This window comes from Erythrolamprus reginae, chromosome 1 (genome assembly GCF_031021105.1).
Source record: "Erythrolamprus reginae isolate rEryReg1 chromosome 1, rEryReg1.hap1, whole genome shotgun sequence".
In the NCBI taxonomy this organism is placed as follows: domain Eukaryota; kingdom Metazoa; phylum Chordata; class Lepidosauria; order Squamata; family Dipsadidae; genus Erythrolamprus; species Erythrolamprus reginae.
The window spans coordinates 253,069,817-253,093,655 of NC_091950.1; the positions used below are offsets into that span (position 1 = coordinate 253,069,817).

General features: G+C 40.9%; 1 protein-coding gene across 2 annotated transcripts in view; it reads left to right on the forward strand.

The window, feature by feature from the left end:
• The first annotated feature begins 9,388 nt into the window (after positions 1–9,388).
• The window catches only part of WDR35 (WD repeat domain 35), a 39,212-nt gene continuing 24,761 nt past the window's right edge, over positions 9,389–23,839 (forward strand). Inside the window, exons 1-8 of one of the 2 annotated variants that reach the window (XM_070732846.1) lie at positions 9,389–9,511; positions 12,164–12,281; positions 13,897–13,968; positions 19,827–19,919; positions 20,549–20,677; positions 21,559–21,689; positions 22,304–22,469; positions 23,304–23,449. In XM_070732846.1, the coding sequence (XP_070588947.1) occupies positions 9,488–9,511; positions 12,164–12,281; positions 13,897–13,968; positions 19,827–19,919; positions 20,549–20,677; positions 21,559–21,689; positions 22,304–22,469; positions 23,304–23,449 (879 nt within the window). In that variant the 5' untranslated portion in view covers positions 9,389–9,487. The remainder of the gene's footprint in view (positions 9,512–12,163; positions 12,282–13,896; positions 13,969–19,826; positions 19,920–20,548; positions 20,678–21,558; positions 21,690–22,303; positions 22,470–23,303; positions 23,450–23,839) is intronic. The other variant, XM_070732847.1, reaches the window with a different exon arrangement.

The following is a 23,839-nucleotide window of genomic DNA, read 5'->3' on the forward strand; positions in this document are numbered from 1 at the left end:
AAACATGGTTCTAGATACACCAGTAGTTGTTCTGTCTGGGTGCCCCCAGACTTCAACACCAACTGGAAAAAGCAGCCAGACACGCAGGTAAAAGCAAAAGCACTTTATAGTTTGAAAAATAAACACAGAGAAAAACCTGTTCTTCCCAACAGGCAGGCTATGAGACTTCACAGCAGAGTCCTAATGGCCAGACAATACAGCAGACTTCTTGCTGGCACACCCACCACTGTAGAGAATAAGACCCACACCTTTTCCCCCCAAGGTTTCAGTATTCAAAGTCACAAACCAGAATTCCAAGACGCCAAAGATCACAGCCAGGTCCCAGGACTCCCAAAGATAATACTCCACAAGCCAGGAAGGGTGGGTCTGCCTTTTCAGCCTTTCCAGAGAGCACCACACCCAAACCCAGCTGTTGCCTCTTTAGTGCTGAAAGTACCTGGCTAATTGTCCCCTTCGTTGTGTTGCTCTTCTCTGCCGGAGATCGATTATTGCTTGTGCATTTTCATCTAAGGAATCCAGGCTGCTTGCTGGGGAGAGCTCCCTCTCGGGGGACTCTGGCTGTCCTCCCTCTCCCTCAGCCTGAGATTCCTCCTCCCCGTCTGCCTGAACCTCCTGTTCTTCATCCTCCCCCTCTGAGCAGGAAGCCTGCAGGATCAGCCGTTCCCTGAGGGGCCTCAGACGGAATCACAACAGTAGTAGTGAGTCTAGGCATCCCAGTAGTCAGGCTTCTAATTTTTTCAATGATTTTCATTATTTCTCATTTTGATCTCTCATTCTGAGAAGCAAGGTTACTGAATTTTTTTTTTATTCCTCTGTTTGATGTAGTATAAAATTGTCAGAGTGTAAAAGTGCTCAGTTGGACTATCCTGACAGCTGCCAAACTATTAAAGAATCATTTTTCTCAAATCCGTTCTTTTTAAGCAGTGTTAAACGAGAAAGGAATACAAAAAGTAAAGCATAGCAAACAACACAGTGTGGCGTTTTATCTGCATCATGACTGCAGAGTTTTGCTGCGGGCGTAATACATCTGCAAATTATGTTTCTTGAACTTGGATCGCCTATTGACAGCTTATGCATAAACAGTAAAAGAACCAAACAAATTGTTTCAGATTTTATTATCCCAGTCTGTATGTCGGAAGTTATTTCAATATTCTACCTTGAACAAAACTATTATTCATATTAAAAAAAAGAAATTTAGATGTAATGGATTCTAAACTTCTCTGTGAAATGTGAACTTTATAAGGAAAGTTTAATGTTATTACAGGTATTAATATTGATATCTTGTTCTTACTCCAAAGATATGGGGAAAATACAGATGCTCCTGACTTTTTAAATTGTGTCTTCAACTAGCCTATTTTAGGATATTAGATTGGAGCTTCAGGCTTCAGTGGTAAGATTTGAACTTGGAATTTAGTTACCCCTCCCCAGTCATCACTTCTATGATGAGTCATTTTTCACAGATCTATATATTTATGCAAATTTATAAACATCCCCAAGTTTTAATAACCCACATGAATTATTCTAATTATTTTAGATTATGCAATGCCACAATTGTAGTTTGTTTTTTAAAACAAGTGGTTTGCTATTTCTTTTCTCTAGGACTGAAGGAACTGACTGGCCTAAGCTCACTTAACATGCTTTTTGCCTAAGGTGGGACTAGAACTCACAGTTTCCTAGTTTTGAATGTGGTGGCTTAAACAATTCAACCAAAGACATGTTTAGATAGTTCCACTGTTGAAGGGGCCATTTACATTCTCCGTTTATTTGTGGCTGTATTTTTGAGTTTTAGGATATTTACTACTGTGATTTTTATATTTGCATTTGCTGTCTTTATACTTTCTATCTATTGAATTGTCTTCAGTAAGATGAGTGGTTACATATTTGATTAATAAATAAAATTTGATTAATAAAATAAATAAAATCTGGCTCTCCTTTTTTTAACATAGTAGAGTTTAATAATAATAATAAAAATTTTATTTAAGGTCAAAGACCAGCAATATAATATTAATAATAATTAAAAGGAAAAAGAACAGGAAACAGGACTTTTGGCTGAGCAACCAAGATTGACCCATTGTAACTATACAAGAGATGTACAGTGTTCCCTCGATTTTCGCGGGGTTACGTTCCAAGACCTCCCGCGAAAGTCAATTTTCTGCGAAGTAGCGGTGCGGAAGTAAAAACACCATTTTTGGCTATGGACAGCCAAAAACTACCCCCACGCACCCTTTTTCAAGGTAGCGCAAGGAGCCGGGCTTGAAATTAGGGCAGGGAGCGACGAAAGTGCGGAGTCCGGCAAAGATTGCTTTGAATGTCGGCTGCCCCCGCCCCCCCCAGTGCCTCTGGCCCCCTCGCCGCTACCGCCCCGCCTGCCCGATCCACCCCTCTCACCGGCTTTCTTCGGACACGGGTCCTCCTGCAGCAGCGCTGGCGGCTACGGCTTCTCATCCTCCTCATTCGGCCGGTAGCCGCTCTGAGCGCTTTCAGAATGCCTGCCTCGCCCCTCTCACAGTCCCTTAGCTGAGAGCACTTTCGTCCCAGCTATCAGCGAGGGGGCTGCAGGAGAGGTGGGGGCAGGCGTTCTCACAGAGAGGGAGAGGGAGAAAGAGAGAGAGAGCAAGAGGGGGGAGAGTGGAAGGTAGAGAGAGAGAAAAAAATGATAGAAAAAGGGAGAAAAAAGAGAAATGAGAAAATGATTGAAGCAGAGAATGACAGGAAAGAAAGAGAAAGAGAGAGAGAAGTGACTCTTGGTGATGACGTATGACGTCATCGGGTGGGAAAAACCGTGGTATAGAAAAAAAACCTGCGGAGTATTTTTTAATTAATATTTTTTGAAAAACCGTGGTACAGTATAGCGTTTCGCGAAGTTTGAACCCGCAAAAATCGAGGGATCACTGTACATATCTTGCTATGAAGGCACACATTTGCGACGAGTTTATTTGCACAATTTCTTTCACCAATAATTTCAGGAAAGGGCAAAATTGCAATAGCAATAGCATTTAGACTTATATACAGGGGTGGGCTACTGCCTGGATGGGGGGCAATGCAGTGGGGTAGCAAAAATGGAGCTCCACCCCAGTGCACCCAATTTGCAATGAAAGATGTTGAAAGAAAATGCAGATTGTCCTGCATAAGCCAAGTCCACAGTGTGATAGTAAAAAATTTGGTAGCCCTTCACTGCTTATATACCACTTCACAGTGCTTTACAGTCCTCTCTAAGCAGTTTAAAGAGTCAGCATATATTGCCCCCAACAATCTGTGTCCCCATTTTACCAACCTTGGAAGGATGGAAGGCTGAGTCAACTTTGAGCCTACTGAGATTTGATCTACCAAACTGCTGGCCGGTGATCAGCAGAAGTAGCTTGCAGGACTGCACTCTAACCACTGAACCACTGAAGCTCGTTTTAGGATATTGAGGCTCATTTCGGTGGATTACTGGGATTTCATTTGTCCTGCAGTTATACCCAGTTCTGTGTTTCTCTCCTTAAAAGTTATGGCATTGCTTTTTTAAAAAAAACATATATAAAAGTTACGATTGTTGTCACATTTTCCTTCGCTTGTTTCCAAGAATCGGCATGAACTATAAAGCCAGGGATTCAGTGACTCTTATATTATGACCACTCTAAGATCAGATGAAATATGGTTCTGCGAAGAGAAGAAGAAAATGGTTTATATGGGATTGTTTGTTTGTTCAGAATGAAAGCAGTGAAAGTTAGACACAAATCCGTTAATAAACTGCTGCTGAAATTGGTAACAGTCCAATAGGATGTCACCAAAACCAAAAACAAAACATAGCAATTACTTATGAGATGCTCGCAGCAGCTGGAACTCAATAAATTATAAGTAGAGACTAATCAGAATTTCAAAATATATTGTTGATTTATACGCCAGTTAGATTAATGTAGAAACAACAGTATTGCTTTATGGTGTCATCTGTGGAGAATATTTAATTACCAACAGGGTTTGAATAAAATCTTATGAATAGATTTTCCCCATACCAGCTGCTCAAAATTCCTGTTTTTTGCTGTCTTTGGTCAGGCATATACAGGTAGTCTTTGACTTACACAACAGTTTGTTTAATGGCTGTTCAAAATTACAATGGCACTGAAAAAGTGATTTAGGACCCTAAATCACAGCATCCCTATGGGTCACTGCACATGCACAGAGTGTTTTTGATTAGGTCTGGGAGGGTAGGAGGAGCCTCCCACCGCCACCACTACCGTTTTGCAAATGACCTGGCGAACCAGTAGCAACCCACCACTACTATAGATCTTAAACACCTATTTGGATAATTCAAAAGACTGTTTAAGAAAAAGAAATAAGTGGACTTATTTCTTTTTCTGTAATGAATTCAAAGAATGGAAAAGATTTATCATAGTGTGCCTTTGGATTTCTGAAGCCACAATATCTTTCGGTACTTGTTCTCCCAACCCTGCCTAATAGACAATTTTCAATGAGCCCATGATTCTTTTTAGATGAAATGATTTAATGATGTTGCAGGACATTAGCTGTTAATGAGTTTTTGCTCTAGGTTTAATGGAAACATTAGCTGATATACTTGGAGAAAGGTAGACAGGAAGATTTTTTTTAAAATCAACATCATTATGGTTCTTCATAAAATAAGCAAAGTATGTGCTTATGTTTCTGCAGTTGCTTTAAAAGAGCATTTATTGGGTGTCCTCAGTCTCTCGGAAACCAATTGGCAGCCAATGCAGACCGCAGAGTGTTGGAGAAACATGGGTATGTCTAGGAAGGCCCGTGACCGCTCGCGCAGTTGCGTTTTGCACAATAGGTAGTTTCTGAATATTCTTCAAAGGTAGCCATTGCAGTAGTCGAATCTCGAGGTGAGTAGATGAGCAACTGTGAGTAGATAATCCCTGTTCAAATAGGGCTGCAACCAGGGGTGGGCAGCAGACAGGATGGGGTAGAACACAGTTCCACTGGCGGAAATGAAGATGCGTGCGCAGCTCCATCTGATCGGCGACTGTCACTTCCTGGATTACTGATCTCGGCTCGGCTCTCCTTTTTTTCCCGGCTGTTGCTGCTGCGTCTGTGCTCCTTGCTTTTTTCCTCTTTCCTACTTCCTGGCCTTGGAGAAACTTCCCTCTCTCCTACCCAGCTCCCCTCCAGCATCACGTGGTCACCTCCCACCTGAGGTGCAAGCAGAAGGCGTGGGTGGAAGCGGCGCTGGTAGCATTTATGCTTCTGGCGGCACCTCTTCACCTAGCTACCCAGCCTGAGGCAGGGGATGACCCAGAAAGTAGAGCGCAGGGAAACACAAAGTAAATTGTCACCCCAGCGAGCTACACTGGTGAGGTTGTAAGTTGAGGATTTAACAGTTCACTTGAACGATGATGATCGTTCAAGCTACTCTCACCTGGTCACATGGCTGGCAAGCCACTCCTACCCAGTCACATGACCATTAAGCCACACCCACAGCGTGACAGTAAAAAATTTGGCTGCCCATTACTGGCTACAACTAGTGCATCGGGCAAACCTCGTCAAATGTCCCCCTCATCACAGCTGAAAGATGATTGTCCAAGGTCAGCTGTGGATTGAGGGGGACGCCCAAGTTGTGGACTCTCTCTGGAGGGGGTTAAAAGTCCCCCTCCCCACTAGTAATGGATGGACAAATGGAAGTGTTCTTGGGAGGCAGAACCCAAAGCCACATCTTGTCAGGGTTGAGTCTGAGTCTGTTAACACCCATCCCAACCATCACAGCCTCCAGACACCAGCACATTACTTCCACTGCTTCATGGAGTGGACACAGGGTGATGTATAGCTGAGTATCATCAGCATACTGATGGTAAATCACCCCGTGCCCTCTGATGATCCCACCCAGCGTTTTCATGTAGATATTAAACAGCGGGGAAGAGGACCCACAAGGGAGGAACCTAGGAGTCGACCTCTGACTCACTGCTAGCACCAACTGTGACTGACCAGAGAGGTAAGAGGAGAACCACTGTAAAACCACCAGCCTCCCATTCCTAACCCCTCCAACCAGTGCAGAAGGATACCATAGTCAATGGTATCGAAAGCCACTGAGGTCAAAAAGCACTAGGATAGAGGATAAACCTCTATCCCGGGCCCGCCAGAGATAATCCAAGACTATAGGTTTTGTTTTTGTCCTTCTCTCTCCTGGACGGCCTGGACAAATCACTGCAATTTTCTTGCCAAAGATTTTTATAAATGGATTGGCACTGCCTAATTCCCCAGACTGAAAAAGTGACTGCCCAAGGTCAACCAGCTAAACTAGTATGTGCCTAAGGCACAACTAGAGCTCATAGTTTTCAGTTTCTAGCCTGATTCCTGAAGTACTACACTGGCTGGATGTCCTAATTATAGTGCTACCTATTTTTCCTTAGGTCAGCACAAAGCCATGGAGGCATGAAATTTGCTTCCCATTGCCAATCCATATTCCGCCTCACACTACTTCCCAGCTACTGCAATCATTTGATTTTCCTCCAAGATACTGATAATGATCATTTTTTCATAGTGTCTGACCTTGGGCAGTGTCAGATTAAAGGGAAATACAGCTAAGGCAAATTTAAGATCTCACTAAGCTGAGAAAAAGTTAAAAGCAAAATGATGCCAGCATGTCCATGCTTTAGTTAGGTACAACTGGGCAGTGGTGGGTTCCTACCAGTGCAGTAGGCAATTTGTGTGCAATTGCTCTGGTGCCACTCCATTGGGTGACACCATCTTTTTTCTTGATTATTTTTTTGGCTTTGTTTGCTTTCTGCACATGTGCAGAAGCAAAACTCTTATGAGGGGATGCATGTGCAATTTTGAATCGCATGCACATGAGCGTGCCTTTGTGAGATGTTGGTGCGTTTTTGCTTCCTGCGGATGCACGGAAGCAAACTCACGTGAGGGACATGCACACAGGTGCGCACACGGGCACACCCGAATGAAGAGGATGCGTGTGCAGCGTACCAGTTTACAAGTGAGTGCAATCTGCCATTACAACTGGGTTAAAGACCTAGATAAACCTATGTTTCTTGGTAGAGCAATAAACTCAATTTTCTGCATTAATTTTGTTTGGCAAAGAATTTTTTTATTTTTCGCTCCAATCACATATGCAAAATAACATACTATCAATCTTGAAATACATTACAATGATTCATATTTTTAAAGTTCGGTATTCATAATCCATCCAATGCTGCCTCCTTTACATTTGACATCTGGACAAAAAGTTACTCAAATTTCTTATATGAATCTAAAAAGCTATTCGCTAATACACTTTTTGGGCTGCTTCTTTTCTAATCCCATTTAATCTAATTTTCTGCATATTTGATAATTGTAAGCATTCAAAAATTAAATGATTTATCATATATGGTAAGGGAGCAAAATGTCTGATGCTTCTATAAAAAATATGACTTCAGTAACCGAGTTGTCGAAGCGTGGAACTCATTACCGGACTCCATAGTGTCATCCCCAAACCCCCAACACTTTACCCTTAGATTATCCATGGTTGACCTATCCAGATTCCTAAGTCAGGTCAGTAAGGGGCGAGTACAAGTGCACTAGAGTGCCTTCCATCCCCTGTCCTATAGTCTCTCCTATATCTCCTATACCTTTCTTCTATTCCTATATCTCTTCTTCTATTCTTTCATTGATATGTTCTATTACTATATCTTCTTTTCTATTCTTTCATAGATATATTTTACTACGAGTATCTCCTCTATAACCTTCATCATGTATTTTACTCTCTCTCTCTCTCTCTGTGTATATATGTATATGTGTGTGTGTGTGTGTATATATATATACACACACACACACACTAAAACTCTCATTGTGTATTGGACAAAATAATAAATAAATAAATATAAATATATTAGACATTTTGAGAGCCACATTGACATCAATGGATTTGTTATTATTTTATAGCAGGGTTCCCCAACCACCGGGCCGCGGACCAGTACCAGGCCGCGGGGCATGTTGCACCGGTCCGTGGAGTCAGCAACTGCCGGCACTCATGCCACCACCCCCTCCCTCCAGCGCTTCGCCCCCCGCCGGGCAAGAGGCCTCGGGAGGCCGGTTCTGCCGGCCACAGGACGATGGACAGGACAGAGGGGCGGGAAGGACCGAGAGGCTCAAGCCTCTTTTGGCTTCTGCCGTGGGGCACTTTTGCGTTTTTGGCTGGGGGGAGGCAGGAGGGCCAGCCTGACCCCCTCTCTCCAGCGCTTAGCTCCCGCTGGGCAAGAGGGCTTGGGAGGCAGGTTCTGCCGGCCACAGGACGATGGCGGGAAAGAGGGGCGGGGAGGACCAGCACCCCCATGCTTAATCCCGCCCCCAACCACGCCCCTTTCCGCCCCCACTGGGCCATAGAAAAATTGTCTTGCTGAAACTGGTCCCTGGTGGAAAAAACGTTGGGGACCACTGTTTTATAGCATAAAATAAATCATTTTATAGCGTAAAATAAAAAAATAAATAACAACTTCATGTCGAACTCTGGAACACCTCCAGCAGTTTTAACCAAACTTGGTATACAGATGACAAACCCCTTAGAAACAAATACAGTACTGTACTGGGAAGTATATGCCCACACATGGTGTGTCCCTGTTCCTGCAACCGTTCTTCAGGTTTTAACCTTCAGTCCCCTAATCATTTTTGTTGCTCTTCTCTGCACTTTTTCTAGTCTCAACATCCTTTTTTTGCATTGTACACAGTATCCCACACACACACTTTTCCTGTTGTTGGTTCAAACCAAGAATACACTTTCCCTAATCAAAGCGCGGTTCCTCCAAATTCGGGATGGTCAAAGAAAGGACCGCTATGGATACCAATTTATTATGGGCTATCGAATTCCTGCCTCAGCCTTTTTTTTATAAGATACCCATATTTTTAAAAAATGAGTCCAAAAATACATTTAGACTGAGAGCTGCTACCGCAGAAAAAAACATCGGGAGTCGGGTGATATAGAAAACGTAATATTTATCAATCCTGCCCAATTCGCTGGCAACGAAGACTATTTGAAGGATTCCGATCTTTTTTTATTTCGGCGCTTCTCTTTGCGTTGTAGTTCAGAAGCGTTTAGCTTCTAAGAAAAGGATTAAACAAGACACCGAAAAGCCCGCTCTTTCCATTTCCCTAGCGGAGAACAGGGGGTCTTCAACCTTGACAACTTTAAGTCTTGTGGACTTCAAGTCCCAGAATCCCTCAGCCAGCTTTGCTGGCTGAGGGATTCTGGGAGTTGAAGTCCACAAGTCTTATAGTTGCCAAGGTTGGAGACCCCTGCTAGTGGTTGAGAAGGCCACTAACGATTCAAAAGGAGCAGGCCTCCCATTTCCCTTAACCCGGAAGTGTTGCGATTCGCCTCTCGATATATTATATTGTGTTTCCGGTTTATGGGTCGGTTGCCACGGCGGCCGCACCCCCGGCGCCCATTGTTGTCATGGAAACAGCAGCTCCGGCCAGTTGAAGTGCCTATCCCGCTGGCGCCGAGGACCAGGCGGCGCAGCGCCGAAGAGCGTTAAAAGCGGACGGGATGTTTGTCTACTTGAGCAAGAAGGTGGGATCGGTACTTTTTCTGTGGTTTCTTCGTCCTCTCTCCCTCCCTCCCGCCATCCTCTTTTTTTGCAGGAAAAGTGAGCCGTCTAAAATCCGAAGGGCCCAATGCAGGGCTAGGCAAAGTTGGCTCTTCTATGACTTGTGGACTTCAACTCCCAGAATTCCTGGGCCAACCATGCTAGTTCAGGCATTCTGGGAATTGAAGTCCACATATCATAGAAGAGCCAACTTTGCTTACCTTTGGCCCAATGGGATGCGTTCAGAATTTCTCCCTGAAAATAATTTTTTCTGAACGATTTCTTTCTAGTTTTGACTTGGTTTTGTTGCTGTTGTTTTATCTCTAAATTGCCTGAAACGTATTAAAAGTTTTGTTTTATTTATTTATTTTTTAGTATTTTTTATTGAATTTAAAAAGATAAATATACCACATGCAAAAATACAAATACAAAATACAGACTATACATATATTCAAGACCAATAAATATATATATATATTTGCATATGTATATTACAGCATTATGTATTGCTATTGTAAATCTATTATGTGCTTAACTTCGATTTTCTTCCTATCCCTACCATCTTTCATCACCCATCCTGTCCTATTTAATATTATTTTTTGTATCGATTTTTTGGATCTGTTCTAACCATTTATACCAATTCTCCCAAATGTTATAGAATTCTGTGTCCTCTTTAACCTGTAATTGTCATTTTGCATTTTTAAAAGTTTAGTTTTAATCCCAGTGAATTAGTACCACTTTATAAATCCTTAGTAAGATCATACCTGGAATACTGCATCCAGTTCTGGTCACCACATTATAAAAATAAGTTGTATGTCCTTGTATGTGGTGTGTGTGCTAGTGCGCCGGACATGCCCATACCCATAATCCAATGCTCCCCGTGCTTCCCCACTCCCAGGCATGCACATGAAACACCCTGTGTTCCCCTCATGTGCGCACCCCCTTCCCCACACCTGAAGCCTCCAGAGGCCAGAAACAGCCCATTTCTCAACTTTTTCGGTGGACATAGTATTCGCCCTCCCCAGGCTCCAGAAGCTTTCTTGGAGCCTGGGGAGGATGAAAATGCCACCCCCTCCCTGAGGCCTTCCGGAAGCCAGAAACAGGCCATTTCCTGACTTCTGGTGGGCCCATTTCCCAATTTCCGATGGGCCTGGTATTCATCCTCTCCAGGCTCCAGAGGCTATCTTGGAGCATAGGGAGGATGTAAAGACCCCCCCCCCCCCGAAGGCCCTCTGGAGGCCAAAAACGCCCTCCCAGAGCCTCCACGTGAGCCCTCTATTTATGTGACATACAAAATAGGCCACGTGGAGACTCCTGGGAGGGGATGTGGAAAAATAAGCTACATGTGTGCTGGAGCTGAGCTAGGTTAATGGCTCACATACCCACAGATATAGCTCCACGTGCCACCTCTGGCATGCCTGCCATAGGTTTGCCATCATGGATGTAGGGTCTCCTGCTTGAGCAAGGGGTTGGATTAGAAAACCTCTAAGGTCCCTTCCAGCTCTGTTCTGATTAGTTCATTGATATAATATTATTATACAATATTATAGGGCATAATATGGAATGTTATTAATTTTTATAATTGTTATTGTTGTTATTGGAATACGTTATTCCATATAGAAACCATTCCCAGACAATTTGATCTCATTCTTAAAAATGATTAGGTACATAAAAAGATCTGGTTTATGTGGGTTAAATCTATCAATATTTTTCTATATTAGAAATTAAAACTGAGAAATGTTAAAATATTGATTTGATTTTGCAGACATTTTCAAAACTGCCATACCTTATTTCCTTGCCAGTCAAGAAACTTGATGTTGATGTAAAAATTATTTATTGTCAAATATTTCTAGTTTTAGATATGCTGCATGAAAGAGTTGCATAGTTGAAAAGCATAGGACCTCTGGAAATTGTTTATTATTATTATTATTATTATTATTATTATTATTATTATTATTATTATTATTATTAATTAAATTTGTATGCCGCCCCTCTCCGTAGACTCGGGGCGGCTCACAACAATAACAAAGACAATATAAGAACAAATCTAATAATTTAAAAAACACTAAAAACCCCATTATTAAAAGCAAACATACACACAAACATACCTTGAATAAAATGTATAGGCCCGGGGGAGATGTCTCAGTTCCCCCATGCCTGACGGCAGAGATGGGTCTTAAGAACTTTACGAAAGGCAAGGAGGGTGGGGGCAGTTCTAATCTCCAGGGGGAGCTGGTTCCAGAGGGTCGGGGCCACCACAGAGAAGGCTCTTCTCCTGGGTCCCGCCAAACGACATTGTTTAGTCGACGGGACCCGGAGAAGGCCAACTCTGTGGGACCTAACCGGTCGCTGGGATTCATGCAGCAGAAGGCAGTCCCGGAGATATTCTGGTCCGATGAAGGGCTTTCTAGGTCATAACCAACACTTTGAATTGTGACCAGAAATTGATCAGCAACCAATAATTGTGGCAGGCTTGTTATTTGTATACAGTATATATATTCCGTAAATCATTTTTATACCTTAAAAATACTGTATGTTCCAGCTTTGATATGAGTTAAATTCATTGCTGGAACAATTTACAATTAGAGTCCAGTTGTTATTGCTTTCATTTTATTTTAAAAATGTATTTATTTCAGATTACAATTCCTGGTAATGTTAGACTTAGATCTATTTGTTGGAGTAAAGACCAAGGTTATATAGCATGTGGAGGTGAAGATGGTCTACTGAAAGTTTTAAAGTTAGAAATAAAAACAGGTAAATGACATTTTATCAATATAAATTTATTGACAATTTAGAGCGTACATTGATTTTTTTTGTGTTGTAACTTGTCCATCTTGTTCTTTCCATGCATTGCTCACATATTTGCTCTAGGACAATCCCACTGTCTCTCTTATAGTGTAATCTTCCAATATTTTGGTATTATTAGACCCAATTAGCTCTGGGCCTAATTACAGTAGCTAACCTGAACAATTGAAATTGCATTTGGAATGACACACACTTGCCATTCCTACCACCTCCTCCAGCAAATGATCATCTTCACCTGCCTCCATCCTGGCCATGCATGGGGGACACCGTAGTTCTGGGCCTAATTGCACCTTCACACAATCTCATTCACCTAGCAACACACACACACCAAAACTATGCCTAGCCAACCACCTGCTCATCTTCACACACCACCCTCCACCCGCCAGTAGCCATTTCCTGTCTCCTTGCAAATCACATGGGATTTGCAACTTCCTATTGGCTTCCCCACTGATTTTGGTCATTGGAAGACCAAAACTATGATGACCACGTCACTAAGTGGCAGAAATTCCAGTCCCTATTCCCATTGTTAACTGAGGACTACTTGTATGCAAAATTTCCTCAATGATGAGAGCCCCAAGCAGGAAGCATTCAATATCAAAGGTATGAATAAAAGATATATCTTTTCTAAGTTACAGAAAAGGTGTTTTGAGGTTTTTTTCATGCAAAGTCTAAAAAGATCTTAATATAATTGATAACGAGGAATATGCTATTTTCTAGGTCTTAATTGTTGTGGGCACTTTTTAGAATTCTTTGGTGTTAGGCAGGATTTCAGGTATAATTATCAGAATATTTTAGTAATATGGAATGAACTTAGTTTATAATTCCATTTAGTAATTTATATTGTGCTGTTTCGTGATATTCACCTTTAATTCAAGTTTACAATTAATTAATTATATATTACCAAATTATAGCTTCTGCAAAGTTTTAAAATTTGTGGTTTATTAATTTGTATTATATTTTTTATTCTTCTTCATCTTCTCTTTTGTACTTTATAAGTACTAATGTGAAATGTTCAATCAAAGAATTTAAAATCAGGAAAATCTTTCCCCCTCCCATTATGTAAAGTCGCAATGTATATTGATGGCTTGTCATCAGTTGATTAAAATAAATACATAAATGAAATGTCCACATGTAAACATCTGTTTAAATTGATTTATTGCTAAAATGTTTAGTACCTGGTTGGAGTTAGATAAAGGAATTCAAGGGAGGCTGGATTTAGTCCATTTGTGGCTATACTGTATAGGGATTCTAGGCTGATCCCTCTTTTAACTCTACTCCCAAGTTCTAACACTCCTTCTCCTACAGTTAGATAATAAAAATCCTGTTTAAAAAATACAAAGAAAAGTTGGATTTAGAATTTCAACTTCTTTTTAATGAGCAAAAGAGAAAATTCATTTCATTGGGAATTCCTATTTCCCCCTCATCAGGTTCTGCAGGGCGTACAAAGATTAAATATGATTAATCGAAAGGGGGCACCATCAGGGGAAAAAGTAAGCTATTAAAAATTATAAATGCTAGTTTATTTAGGATTCATGTCTTACAAGAGGTTGTTGTTGTTTTTTAGATGAAGCTAAATTAAAAGGACTTGCTGCACCTAGCAATCTCTCAATGAATCAGACCCTTGAGGGCCACACAGGTAAGAGTTATTACAGTTCAGTAAAATAAAATGGCTTTTTCACGAATTTGTTCAGAAAATGATATAGTTTTAGAGATGAACTTCCTGTTTCTACTAGATAAATTCCAATGAATTTCCTGGGATATAATTTTTAACTGGCATGCTTAGAAATAAAATAATAATATGGAAATATCAATTGCTATATATAAAAGAACAAATTGCTTTCAGGGTTATTTTAGAGAGGGGGGGGGAGATAGAGAAGGATGGATGGATGGATAGAGACAGACAGACAGACAGATGGACAAGGATATAAAGTAGAAATATGCCTGTACCTCAGCTCTCATTGTATACTGAAAATTTCCTCCTTGCAACTTCAAAATGGCCTGTGTGTAGTTCAGAATATATTTACACAGTATGCAAGAATAATCAGAACAAAAATGTTAACAGTAAGAAACTGATTGCACATTTGATACAATTACCTTCAAGTTCCTCTAAAACAGTGGCTCTCAAACTTCCTAATGCTATGACCCTTTAATATAGTTCCTCGTGTTGTGGTGACCCCCAACCAATGTACCCTCTAATTTTTTTTCGGTGTGGGCAGAAAAGTATAGTGTCTGAGCGACAGTCCCTTTGGGACTGGGCGGCATATAATAAATAAATAAATAAATAAATAAATAAATAAATAAATAAATAAATAAATAAATAAATAAATAAGAAAAAAATCCCTTTTATTAAAAGAAATTAATAATTAAAAAAACAAAATCCATTACTATTAAAACTAAATCAACCAGCAAAACCAAAAACATAACTACAGTGATCTCTCGATTAGCGCGGGGGTTACGTTCCAAGACCTCCCGCGCTAATCGATTTCCGTGTTATAGTGGTGCGGAAGTAAAAACCACCATCTGCGCATGTGCACCATTTTTTTCATGGCCGCACATGCGCAGATGGTGGAGTTTGCGTGTGGGCGGCGGGGAAGACCAAGGGAAGGTTCCTTCAGCCGCCCAACAGCTGATCTGCTCCGCAGCGCGGAGCCGAAGATGGGGTTTCCCCGTTGCCGCGCTGCGGAGCGGATCAGGTGTTGGGCGGCTGAAGGAACCTTCCCTTGGTCTTCCCGCCGCCCAGGCAAAGGGGAAACCCCAAGATCACTTGCCGCTTGCCGTATTGCAGCTTGGAGCCTTGCTTCGCCTCCTTCGCTGCAATAGGGCAACTGGCAAGCGATCTTGGGGTTTCCCCTTTGCCTGGGCAGCGCTGGGGCCATGCGGAGCCGCTCATCTAGGGGGGCGTGGACCGGCAAGGTGCCCTCCGCTCTCTCTCTTTCTCTCCCTATTACCGGTGTGGTATAAGAGAGAGAAAGAAAGAGAAAGGAGGGCGACTTGCCAGTCCACGCCCCCCTGGATGAGCGGCCCCACATGGCCCCAGCGCCGGACTCCGCCGTTGCCTCCGCCTCTGCAGCTGAGAGGCCACGTCCACCCCCTCCTCGGTGTCCCCGGCACCCAGCGTCCCCACGCCGCCTCCACCTCCCGGTAATGCGCCCGACCTCTGCCTCTCTCTTTCTCTCTCATATACCACGCCGGCAACAGGGAGAGAAAGAGAGAGAGAACTAGCGTGGACTTATTTTTTATTTTTTAATATTTTATTTTTTTAATTAATATTTTTTGAAAAACCGCGTTGCAGCGTTTCGCGCTAATCGAGACCGTGCTAATCGAGGGATCACTGTATTAATAAAAACAGGTGAGGGCTGGGTTTTTTTTCTCTGTTATTATTTAAGTGCTTTTACCATATGCTTTAAATCAAGTCACTTCTCTCTCTGTTTCTCTCTCCTGTCATTCTCTGCCTCAATCATTTTCTCATTTCTCTTTTCTCCCTTTTTTTCTATCATTTCTCTCTACCTCTTCCTTCCACTCTTCTCTCTCTCTCTTGCTTTCACTGTCTCTCTCGCTCACTCTCTTCCTTCCTCTCTCATCTCTCTCTTTCTTTCTCTTTCTCTCTCTTTCCCCCTCTTGGTCTCTTTCTTTTTCTCACTTTCTCCCTCTCTTGCTTTCTCTCTCTCTCTCACTCTTTCTTGTTTTCTTTCTCACACTCTTTCTCTCTCTTGTTCTCTCTCTTGCTATCTCTTTCTCTCCCCCCTTTCTCTCTCTCTCTCTTTCTCACTTTCTCTCTATCTTGCTGTCGGTTGCTCTCACTCACTCTCGTTCTCTCTCCATTCTTCTCAGCGGAGGCTGGTAATATTCAATGTCGGGGGGGCGCGCGCCGTTGCGCGCGCTCCCTATCTCCATACCAGGCCACTCGGAACATTCAAAATAAGAAAAGCCTTCGCCGGCAGGCGTTCTCTCAGCAGAGGCCGGCGAAGGTGATATTCAATGTCGGGGGCACGCGCGCGGTTGCGCACGCTCCGTATCTCCATACCAGGCCACTCAGAACATTCAAAATAAGAAAAGCCTTCGCTGGCGAAAGTTTTTCTTATTTTGAATGTTCCGAGTGGCCTGGTATGGAGATAGGGAGCGTGCGCAACCTGCCCCACCTCTCCTGCAACCCCCTTGCTGAGAGCCCGGGATGAAAGTGCTCTCAGCAAAGGGACTGAGACGGGCAAGGCGTGCGTTCCAGGTGCGGAGGAGCCGCGCCCAAAGGTAGGCGGCGGCGGAGCAGAGGGGGCGGATCGGGCAGGGGGCAGTGACGAAAGGCCGAGGGGGCCGGAAGCAACATGGGAAGGCAGGGGCGACTGCGGCTCCCTTCCCTTCTGCTGCCGGCGCCTCCCCGCCCCCCCCCCCCCCGCGGGACTGCGCGGCCATGGAAAATGGGGACTGCGCGCCCATGGAAAAGGGCGCGCGACCCGGTATTTTGGGGTGCGCGCGCGCTCACGTGCGCAGCCTACAGGGAACGGTGCCCCCAACCATAAAATAATAAAATTATTAGGAAACTCAGGGTTGGGTTCTAACTAATCTCGTTGCCGGTTCGCTTCCTCCTGCGCTGCGTGGGCGCACGTGCACTTTGTGCGTGCATGCATGCGCAGTGCCAATTTTTTAAATTAAAAAATTACCCCCAAAAAAGCTGAAAACAAAGGGGTCGCAACCCACAGGTTGAGAACTGTTGCTCTAAGAGGACTGGGAAAATACAAGGAAATCTTTGCCTTTCCAAAGCCCCACTAATGCTAGCTGAGATATTGATTGTAGAAATAGCCTTCTGAAGCCTCTGGTATTCGACAATGTGGGAAGCCCAGCTATACCCAGATAGCACAACTCTTCATGTGAAAAGGAAGTATCAGAAATTACCCTGTTGACAACAGTAAGCGCAAGATTTTGAAACGGGGCATGTCAAGAGATGGAAGAAGGTAGTTGTTTCAAAAATCACTATACTTTCCTTAAACGACAAAATACATTGGTGGTTGGAATTTAGCAAGCCATTTCAGGAGCAGCAGATACTCACAGTTGCTCTGGGATTGCTGAAGCAGAGGAAAGCATATCATTTGGAGGCATGTGTACAAGTTATGAAATGTTTGTGCTTCAAATTCATTCTGACCAGCTGGAAAATCTTCAGAAAGTATAAGACGCTGCGTGCTATTGAAGCTTGATGTTGTCAAGTAAGGTAGGATGTTTAGAACATACATTGTTCTGTAATATCCTAAACGTTACTGGTTTCCTGGTTTGTAGTTTACACTATCCTGCAAACAGTCTTCATTGTAGAGACTTTAAATAACTGATCCAGAAAAATTACTGTAATTTCTGAAGGTGAAAATGCCGCTGTAGGGCACTGCACAGCAAAGCAACTAGACACAAAGACAGTTTTTTTCCCAAATGCTATTACAACTAATTCCCACAACACCGTCATGTTAAATAATTTACTAAGACTATATTACTATTATTTTTCTATTCCTTAATAGTATCTATCTCTTCCCACTTATTATAACCATATTGCTGGTATCCTTTATTGTTTTTATTTGTTTCTTAATACAATTTGATTGATTATTAGTAACCTTGACTATCACTAAGTGCTGTATCTTTTTATCCTTGGTGAATGTATTTTACTCCTCTTATGTATACTGAGAGCATACACACCTAAGACAAATTCCTTGTGTGTACAAAAAAAAATTTGGAATATCCAATTCTTGTTTTGATTTAGCCTTATTATATAGATAGCTCAACTGATGTTAGGAACAGGTGAGTGACATTTATGTAAATTTCTTTAAGGCACTGGAGATTTTTGTTAATGGAAGGAAATTTCTAGTTCCCAAAATTTGATTCTATTAAATTATTATTTATTATTTATTAATTTAATTTATATGCCGCCCAACTCCTAGAGAACTTAGATTATTCAGATATTTTTATAAACATACTCACACATACAGTTCACAATCCTGTTATAATGAATGTAATTTTTTTTTGTTAAATTTTTTTGCCACCCATCTTGCTCTAGGGCTACTCTGAGGGGCTTACAACAATAAAATTGGGGAAAAGTATTAAAAATGTAAACATAACAATAGCAAAGCAATGAAACAATAAGGATAATCAAATAATATAAAATAATAATTGTGTTGTACCTCATGATTCTTGACAAATGTATCTTTTCTTTTATGTACACTGAGAACACCAAAGACAAATTCCTTGTGTATCCAATCACACTTGACCAGTAAAGAATTCTAGTCTAATCTAGTCTAGTCCAGTCTATATGAATTAAAAGATGGGCAGAGGGAGAGGAAGAATTTCGAGGCAGGAAAAGCAGTCCAGCAGCCACTTCCAATGTGGTATCCCCTATTGCAGTGATGGCAAACCTATGGCACGCGTGCCACAAGTGGCATGTGGAGCCATATTTGCCGGCACACGAGCCATTGCCCTAGATCAGCTCCAATGAACATGTGTGTGTCAGTCAGCTTATTTTCAGATTGCACGGAGTCTCTGGGAGGGTGTTTTCGGCTTCCAGAGGGCCTCCAGAGGGATGGGGGAGGGCATTTTTGCCTTCTCCAGGCATGCCACTGGAGCCTGGGGAGGATGAAAAACGCGCCTACCGGGCTCACTAGTTGTTTGGAAAGCATCCGTTTTTGGCCTCCAGGGGGCGGGGGAGGCTGTTTTCACCCTCCCCAGGCATTGAATTATAGGTGTGGGCCCTCGCACATGTGCTATAGTGCACGTGCACAAACTATTGGCACCCGAGGGAAAAAAGGTTCGCTATCACTGCCCTATTGGGTTCCCAGGCCAGGTTTTGCTCTTGTGGAAGGATAGAATGGTGGGGGCAGAACTCATGCTGGAGGCAGGACATTCCAGAGAGTTAGCACTATAGCAGAAAAGGTTCTTCTCATGGCTCCTTGGCTAACAGGATCCTCAGCAGGCCTCCTTTGCTGGTACGAATGGAGCAAGCTTGTCTGAGTGGGATAAGACAGTTCATCAGGTAATCTTACTCCATATCATGGAGGACTTTAAAGGTCATAACTAACAGCTTGAACTGACCCAAGAAGCAAACTCGCAGCCAGTATAGCTCACGAAGCAATGGTGTAGCATGGTCATTCAAGGGACTTCAAAGACTGCTAGTGGTGCCATGCTTTGTATTAATTGAAATTTATGAATTCATTTGAAAGTTATCCCAATGTAAAGCATATTGCAGTAAATCAGATGAGAGATGAACTAGGGCTTCAGTGACTGAGCACAGGAAGTTCTGAAACAGAAAAGTCTAAGGCTGGTGCACAAAGCTATGAAAAGACTCTCCTACCCACAACTGCCACCTGCTCATCAAGCAGGAATTGTGAGTCCAGGAGAGTCCCTAAGTTGTAAATTGGGTCTGAATCAATCTTTGTATATGATGCTTATTTTTAATAGAAAGCATTTTTTTCCTCAAATAATCTTCTTGTTACTATTGTGATTCCACAGTATCATTGTCCAATTTTATAGGTGCTGTTCAAGTAGTGACTTGGAATGAACAATATCAAAAGTTAACTAGTAGTGATGAGCATGGGCTTATTATAGTGTGGATGCTGTATAAAGGTAGGTGAGTTGCTGGAGAATGGCTATTATATATTTGTAGCATTTCATTTCCTAGTTAGCTCCGAGCTTTCTACAGTTATGCCTTTGGCTCTTTAGTTGTAAGCTTAAAGATTCTATATATTTATTTATTCCCAAAAAAATTAATATGGCAATTTAGTCTAAGAGATTTATTTTTAAATTAATATCATGCTGACATTCTTCTCGCCAAGTAAATATATTACTTTGGCCTAATGTAATATTGATACTAGAATTTTTCTTCAGTTTCCCAGCCTCTATATATGAGGAGCAAAGAGTGAAAAACTACAAACACCCAGATAAAATCTAGAGCTGCATGAGCTTTTTAAGAAAACCTGAAAAACAAACAAAGTGCATGTTATTATACACATCAAAACTTCCTTTTCCTAAGGAAGGAGAATGGAAGAGCAGTTTTTAAGGGCTCCTTCTTTGGCATCTCCAGTTCCATCTCTCAGGGTTGGGATGCCCTTCACAGTGACTTCATGGAAGTGCCACAATAGCTACTGAGTGTGCAAATAATTCCTTTTTGATTACTTTAAATAAGAACAGTTCAGATGAAAAATAGGAGTACAGTATAGTAGATGTGGATTATTTCTTTTCCCCTTTGACTTTAGGTGCTTGGTATGAGGAGATGATCAACAATAGAAATAAATCTGTGGTTAGAAGCATGAGATGGAATGCTGATGGGCAGAAAATTTGCATCATATATGAAGATGGTGCTGTAATTGTTGGTTCTGTGGACGGTACAATACTACTTATATTAATAAGATATTCAAGTTTTTTTTTAAGGTTTAACCATTCTTATAGTGATTCCTCTCCAAAAAGAATATGCCACTATTTTTCAATAACTTAGATTCACTGGCAATATCTAACCATAGAAAAGGAATTTTCTATATATTTTACTTCATCATTTGTTTCCATATTAAAGGAAACATTTGAAATTAAGTTTCAAATTTAGATTTTTATTTCCTAGTGCATGGATATCATTTCTAAATAACCTAATTAGCTTTATTTGAATATAGATAGGCATATATTTATGTCAATGTAGGCATATATTTATGTCAATGTAGGCATATATTTATGTCAATGAGGATGTAGGCATATATTTATGTCAATGAGGATGTACAATATCAGGAAAATAAGAAAGCTAAAATAATATGATTTTATTACAATTCCATTTCCGTTTTTGACATATATTCTTAAAGCAGTTAATGTCCCAATTCAGTTAATCTCCTAATTTAGAACACAGAGTTGTGTTCCAAGGCTGGAACCTTCCTGTCTTCCATAATTCTTATGTTTTTTTAAACATCTACTACTGAGCGAGATGATCTTCTGGAACAGAATGGTATGTAACAACACAGCACAAAAAGGAAACTGAAGTATGAAGGATAGTTTTATGAACAGTAAGAATCATATATTTGGACCCAAGTCTATATATTCAAGAATGTATAAGAATAATTTTGAAATGATAAAGGGAGGCACTGAGAAAAAAGAAATAAAGCCTTCATTTCTGTTTAAGAGATAAAAATTCTTTGTAAATTTTCATTTTTCATATTTTCATATTTTCGGTTTTGAATATTTTGTTCTAGTTATGAAATGCATTAAACTTATTTTCCTTTAAAAGGGAATCGTATTTGGGGAAAGGATTTAAAAGTACAGCTTCACCATGTTGCATGGTCTCCAGATGGGAGAACTCTACTCTTTGGAATGGCCAATGGAGAAATACACATTTATGACAAAAATGGGACTTTTATGGTAAGTTTAGAAATATATTCTACTAAGTAGTCACCTTTTGGATATTTTAGTATCCAGTTGTTAGAAATGTTTTTCTAAGCATTCCAGCCCAATCTACAATGACAGAATATGAAATCCTGTTTTTTAATTCTGCAATAGCAGAGTTTTAAAAGATTTTTCTAATCATCACAGGGATTTAAAGTAGAAAAATTGTACTATTTAATATAGCACAACACAGTGCTGAAAATTAGGCTATTTGTGAAGTTGATTTAAGGGACATCATCTTGACTTGTAAACTAGTTATTTCTTATAATGCATCGATTGTAAAAAAATCTTACATTAAAAGAAAGTTATTTAATTCACTTTGTAAAAGAACATCGCCGCCTTGAGTCGGTTGAGAAGGGTGACATAGAAGACAAACAGACAAATAAACAAATAAATAATAGTTATTTACATATTAATATTAAGTTGATTGTATTGTTATGTGGTTCAGGTTTCTTCACATACTTGTGAGTAAGCTCAGCTAAATGTTTGTTAGTTAAATTAAGTGTTAGTTAAACAAACTCAGCCAATCATAGAGTAATTAGATTTGTGAAAATATATATTTATCTGTGTATATTGAATTACTATTATAGATGAAAATGAAAATGAACTGTTTGGTGAATGTAACTGGAGCATTCAGCATTGCAGGAATCCATTGGTACCCAGGGACAGAGGGCTATGTAGAACCAGATTGCCCTTGCCTTGCCATTTGTTTTGACAATGGAAGATGCCAAATAATGAGACATGAGAATGATCAAAGTAAGCAAACCTTGTGCTAAGAGTTCTAAAGAAGTACCATAAATTCAGTTGCCTAAAGAGGGCTGAAAAAATATCCAAAGACCCTTCACATTCTTGGCATAAACAGTTTTTAATTTCTCCCCCCAGGGTGTCGCTATAGGCCATTGGATGCCAAAACAATTTGGCACAAAAATATTTTTCCCCATGCCAACATTCTGCTAAACACCTAACTCCCAGAGCACTGTTTTATGCTTAAAGAAATTCCCTCCTGTAGTAAGGCTGCATTGCTGTTATCCTGTATTGCTAGTAGCACAGTGATTAGAATGCAGTATTGCAGGCTAATTCTGCTGACTGCCAGCAGTTTGGCATTTCCATTCTTATTGGCTCAGGGTTGACTCAGCTTTCCATCCTCCTGAGGTTGGTAAAATGAGGACCCAGATTGTTGGGGGGGGAGGGGGAATTCTGGCTTTGTAAACCACTTAGAGAGGGCTGTAAAGCACTGTGAAGCAGTATATAAGTCTAAATGCTATTGCTATCCTCATTTTCTCATCTTTCCTACTATCTTTTCCTATTGGTATTTTATGATTTATCCCTTGTTTGTATCTTTTGATTTATTATTATGTCTTATAATTTATTATCTATGTCTTGTCATTTGGCTGTTTGTATGTGCACTTAGAGATTATGCCCTAGAGACAAATTCCTTGTGTGTCCAATCACATCTGGCCAGAAAGAATATTCCATTCCATTTCCATATTCCATTCAAGGGATAAATATTGTAATAAATATCTTTCCATTAATATATTTGTATGTGCCCTTTATATCAGTATTTGTTTATTTATTTAAAACAACAATTAGATCCTGTCTTAATTGATGCGTCCCTGAGTGTTGTGAGCATCCAGTGGAACCACTGTGGCAATGTGCTAGCTATTGCAGGCGTCCAGAAGATACCTGTGCAAGATAAAGATATAAATGTTGTGCAGTTCTATTCTCCCTTTGGTGAGGTAAAAATTATGGATTTTCCTATTTCTAAATTCAATGTAAAATAGAAAAACCAAATATTGATAATTGAAAAATCAAAATGTTCAAACTGGGCTCCGTGAAAGTGAGAAGTGACAGAAACGGTAAAGGCAGAGAAATATCTCTGAAACTTAAGTTGCCACACTACCAATTTTCCTCTGTAACATTTGTGATAACCAGTCAAAAAGACTTACAGACTGTCTTTTGTAACCTATATACACATAACCATGAATGGGGAAATCCTTTTAATATTCAAGTGACTGATGTTCAAATTTAGCAAAAAACAAGTAGGACAATGTTTTCCAAAAGTCAAAAAAATCAAAAGTTTATACTGTAAAGTGTGCTGTGAAGATTAGCAGTACTGTAAGGTAAAG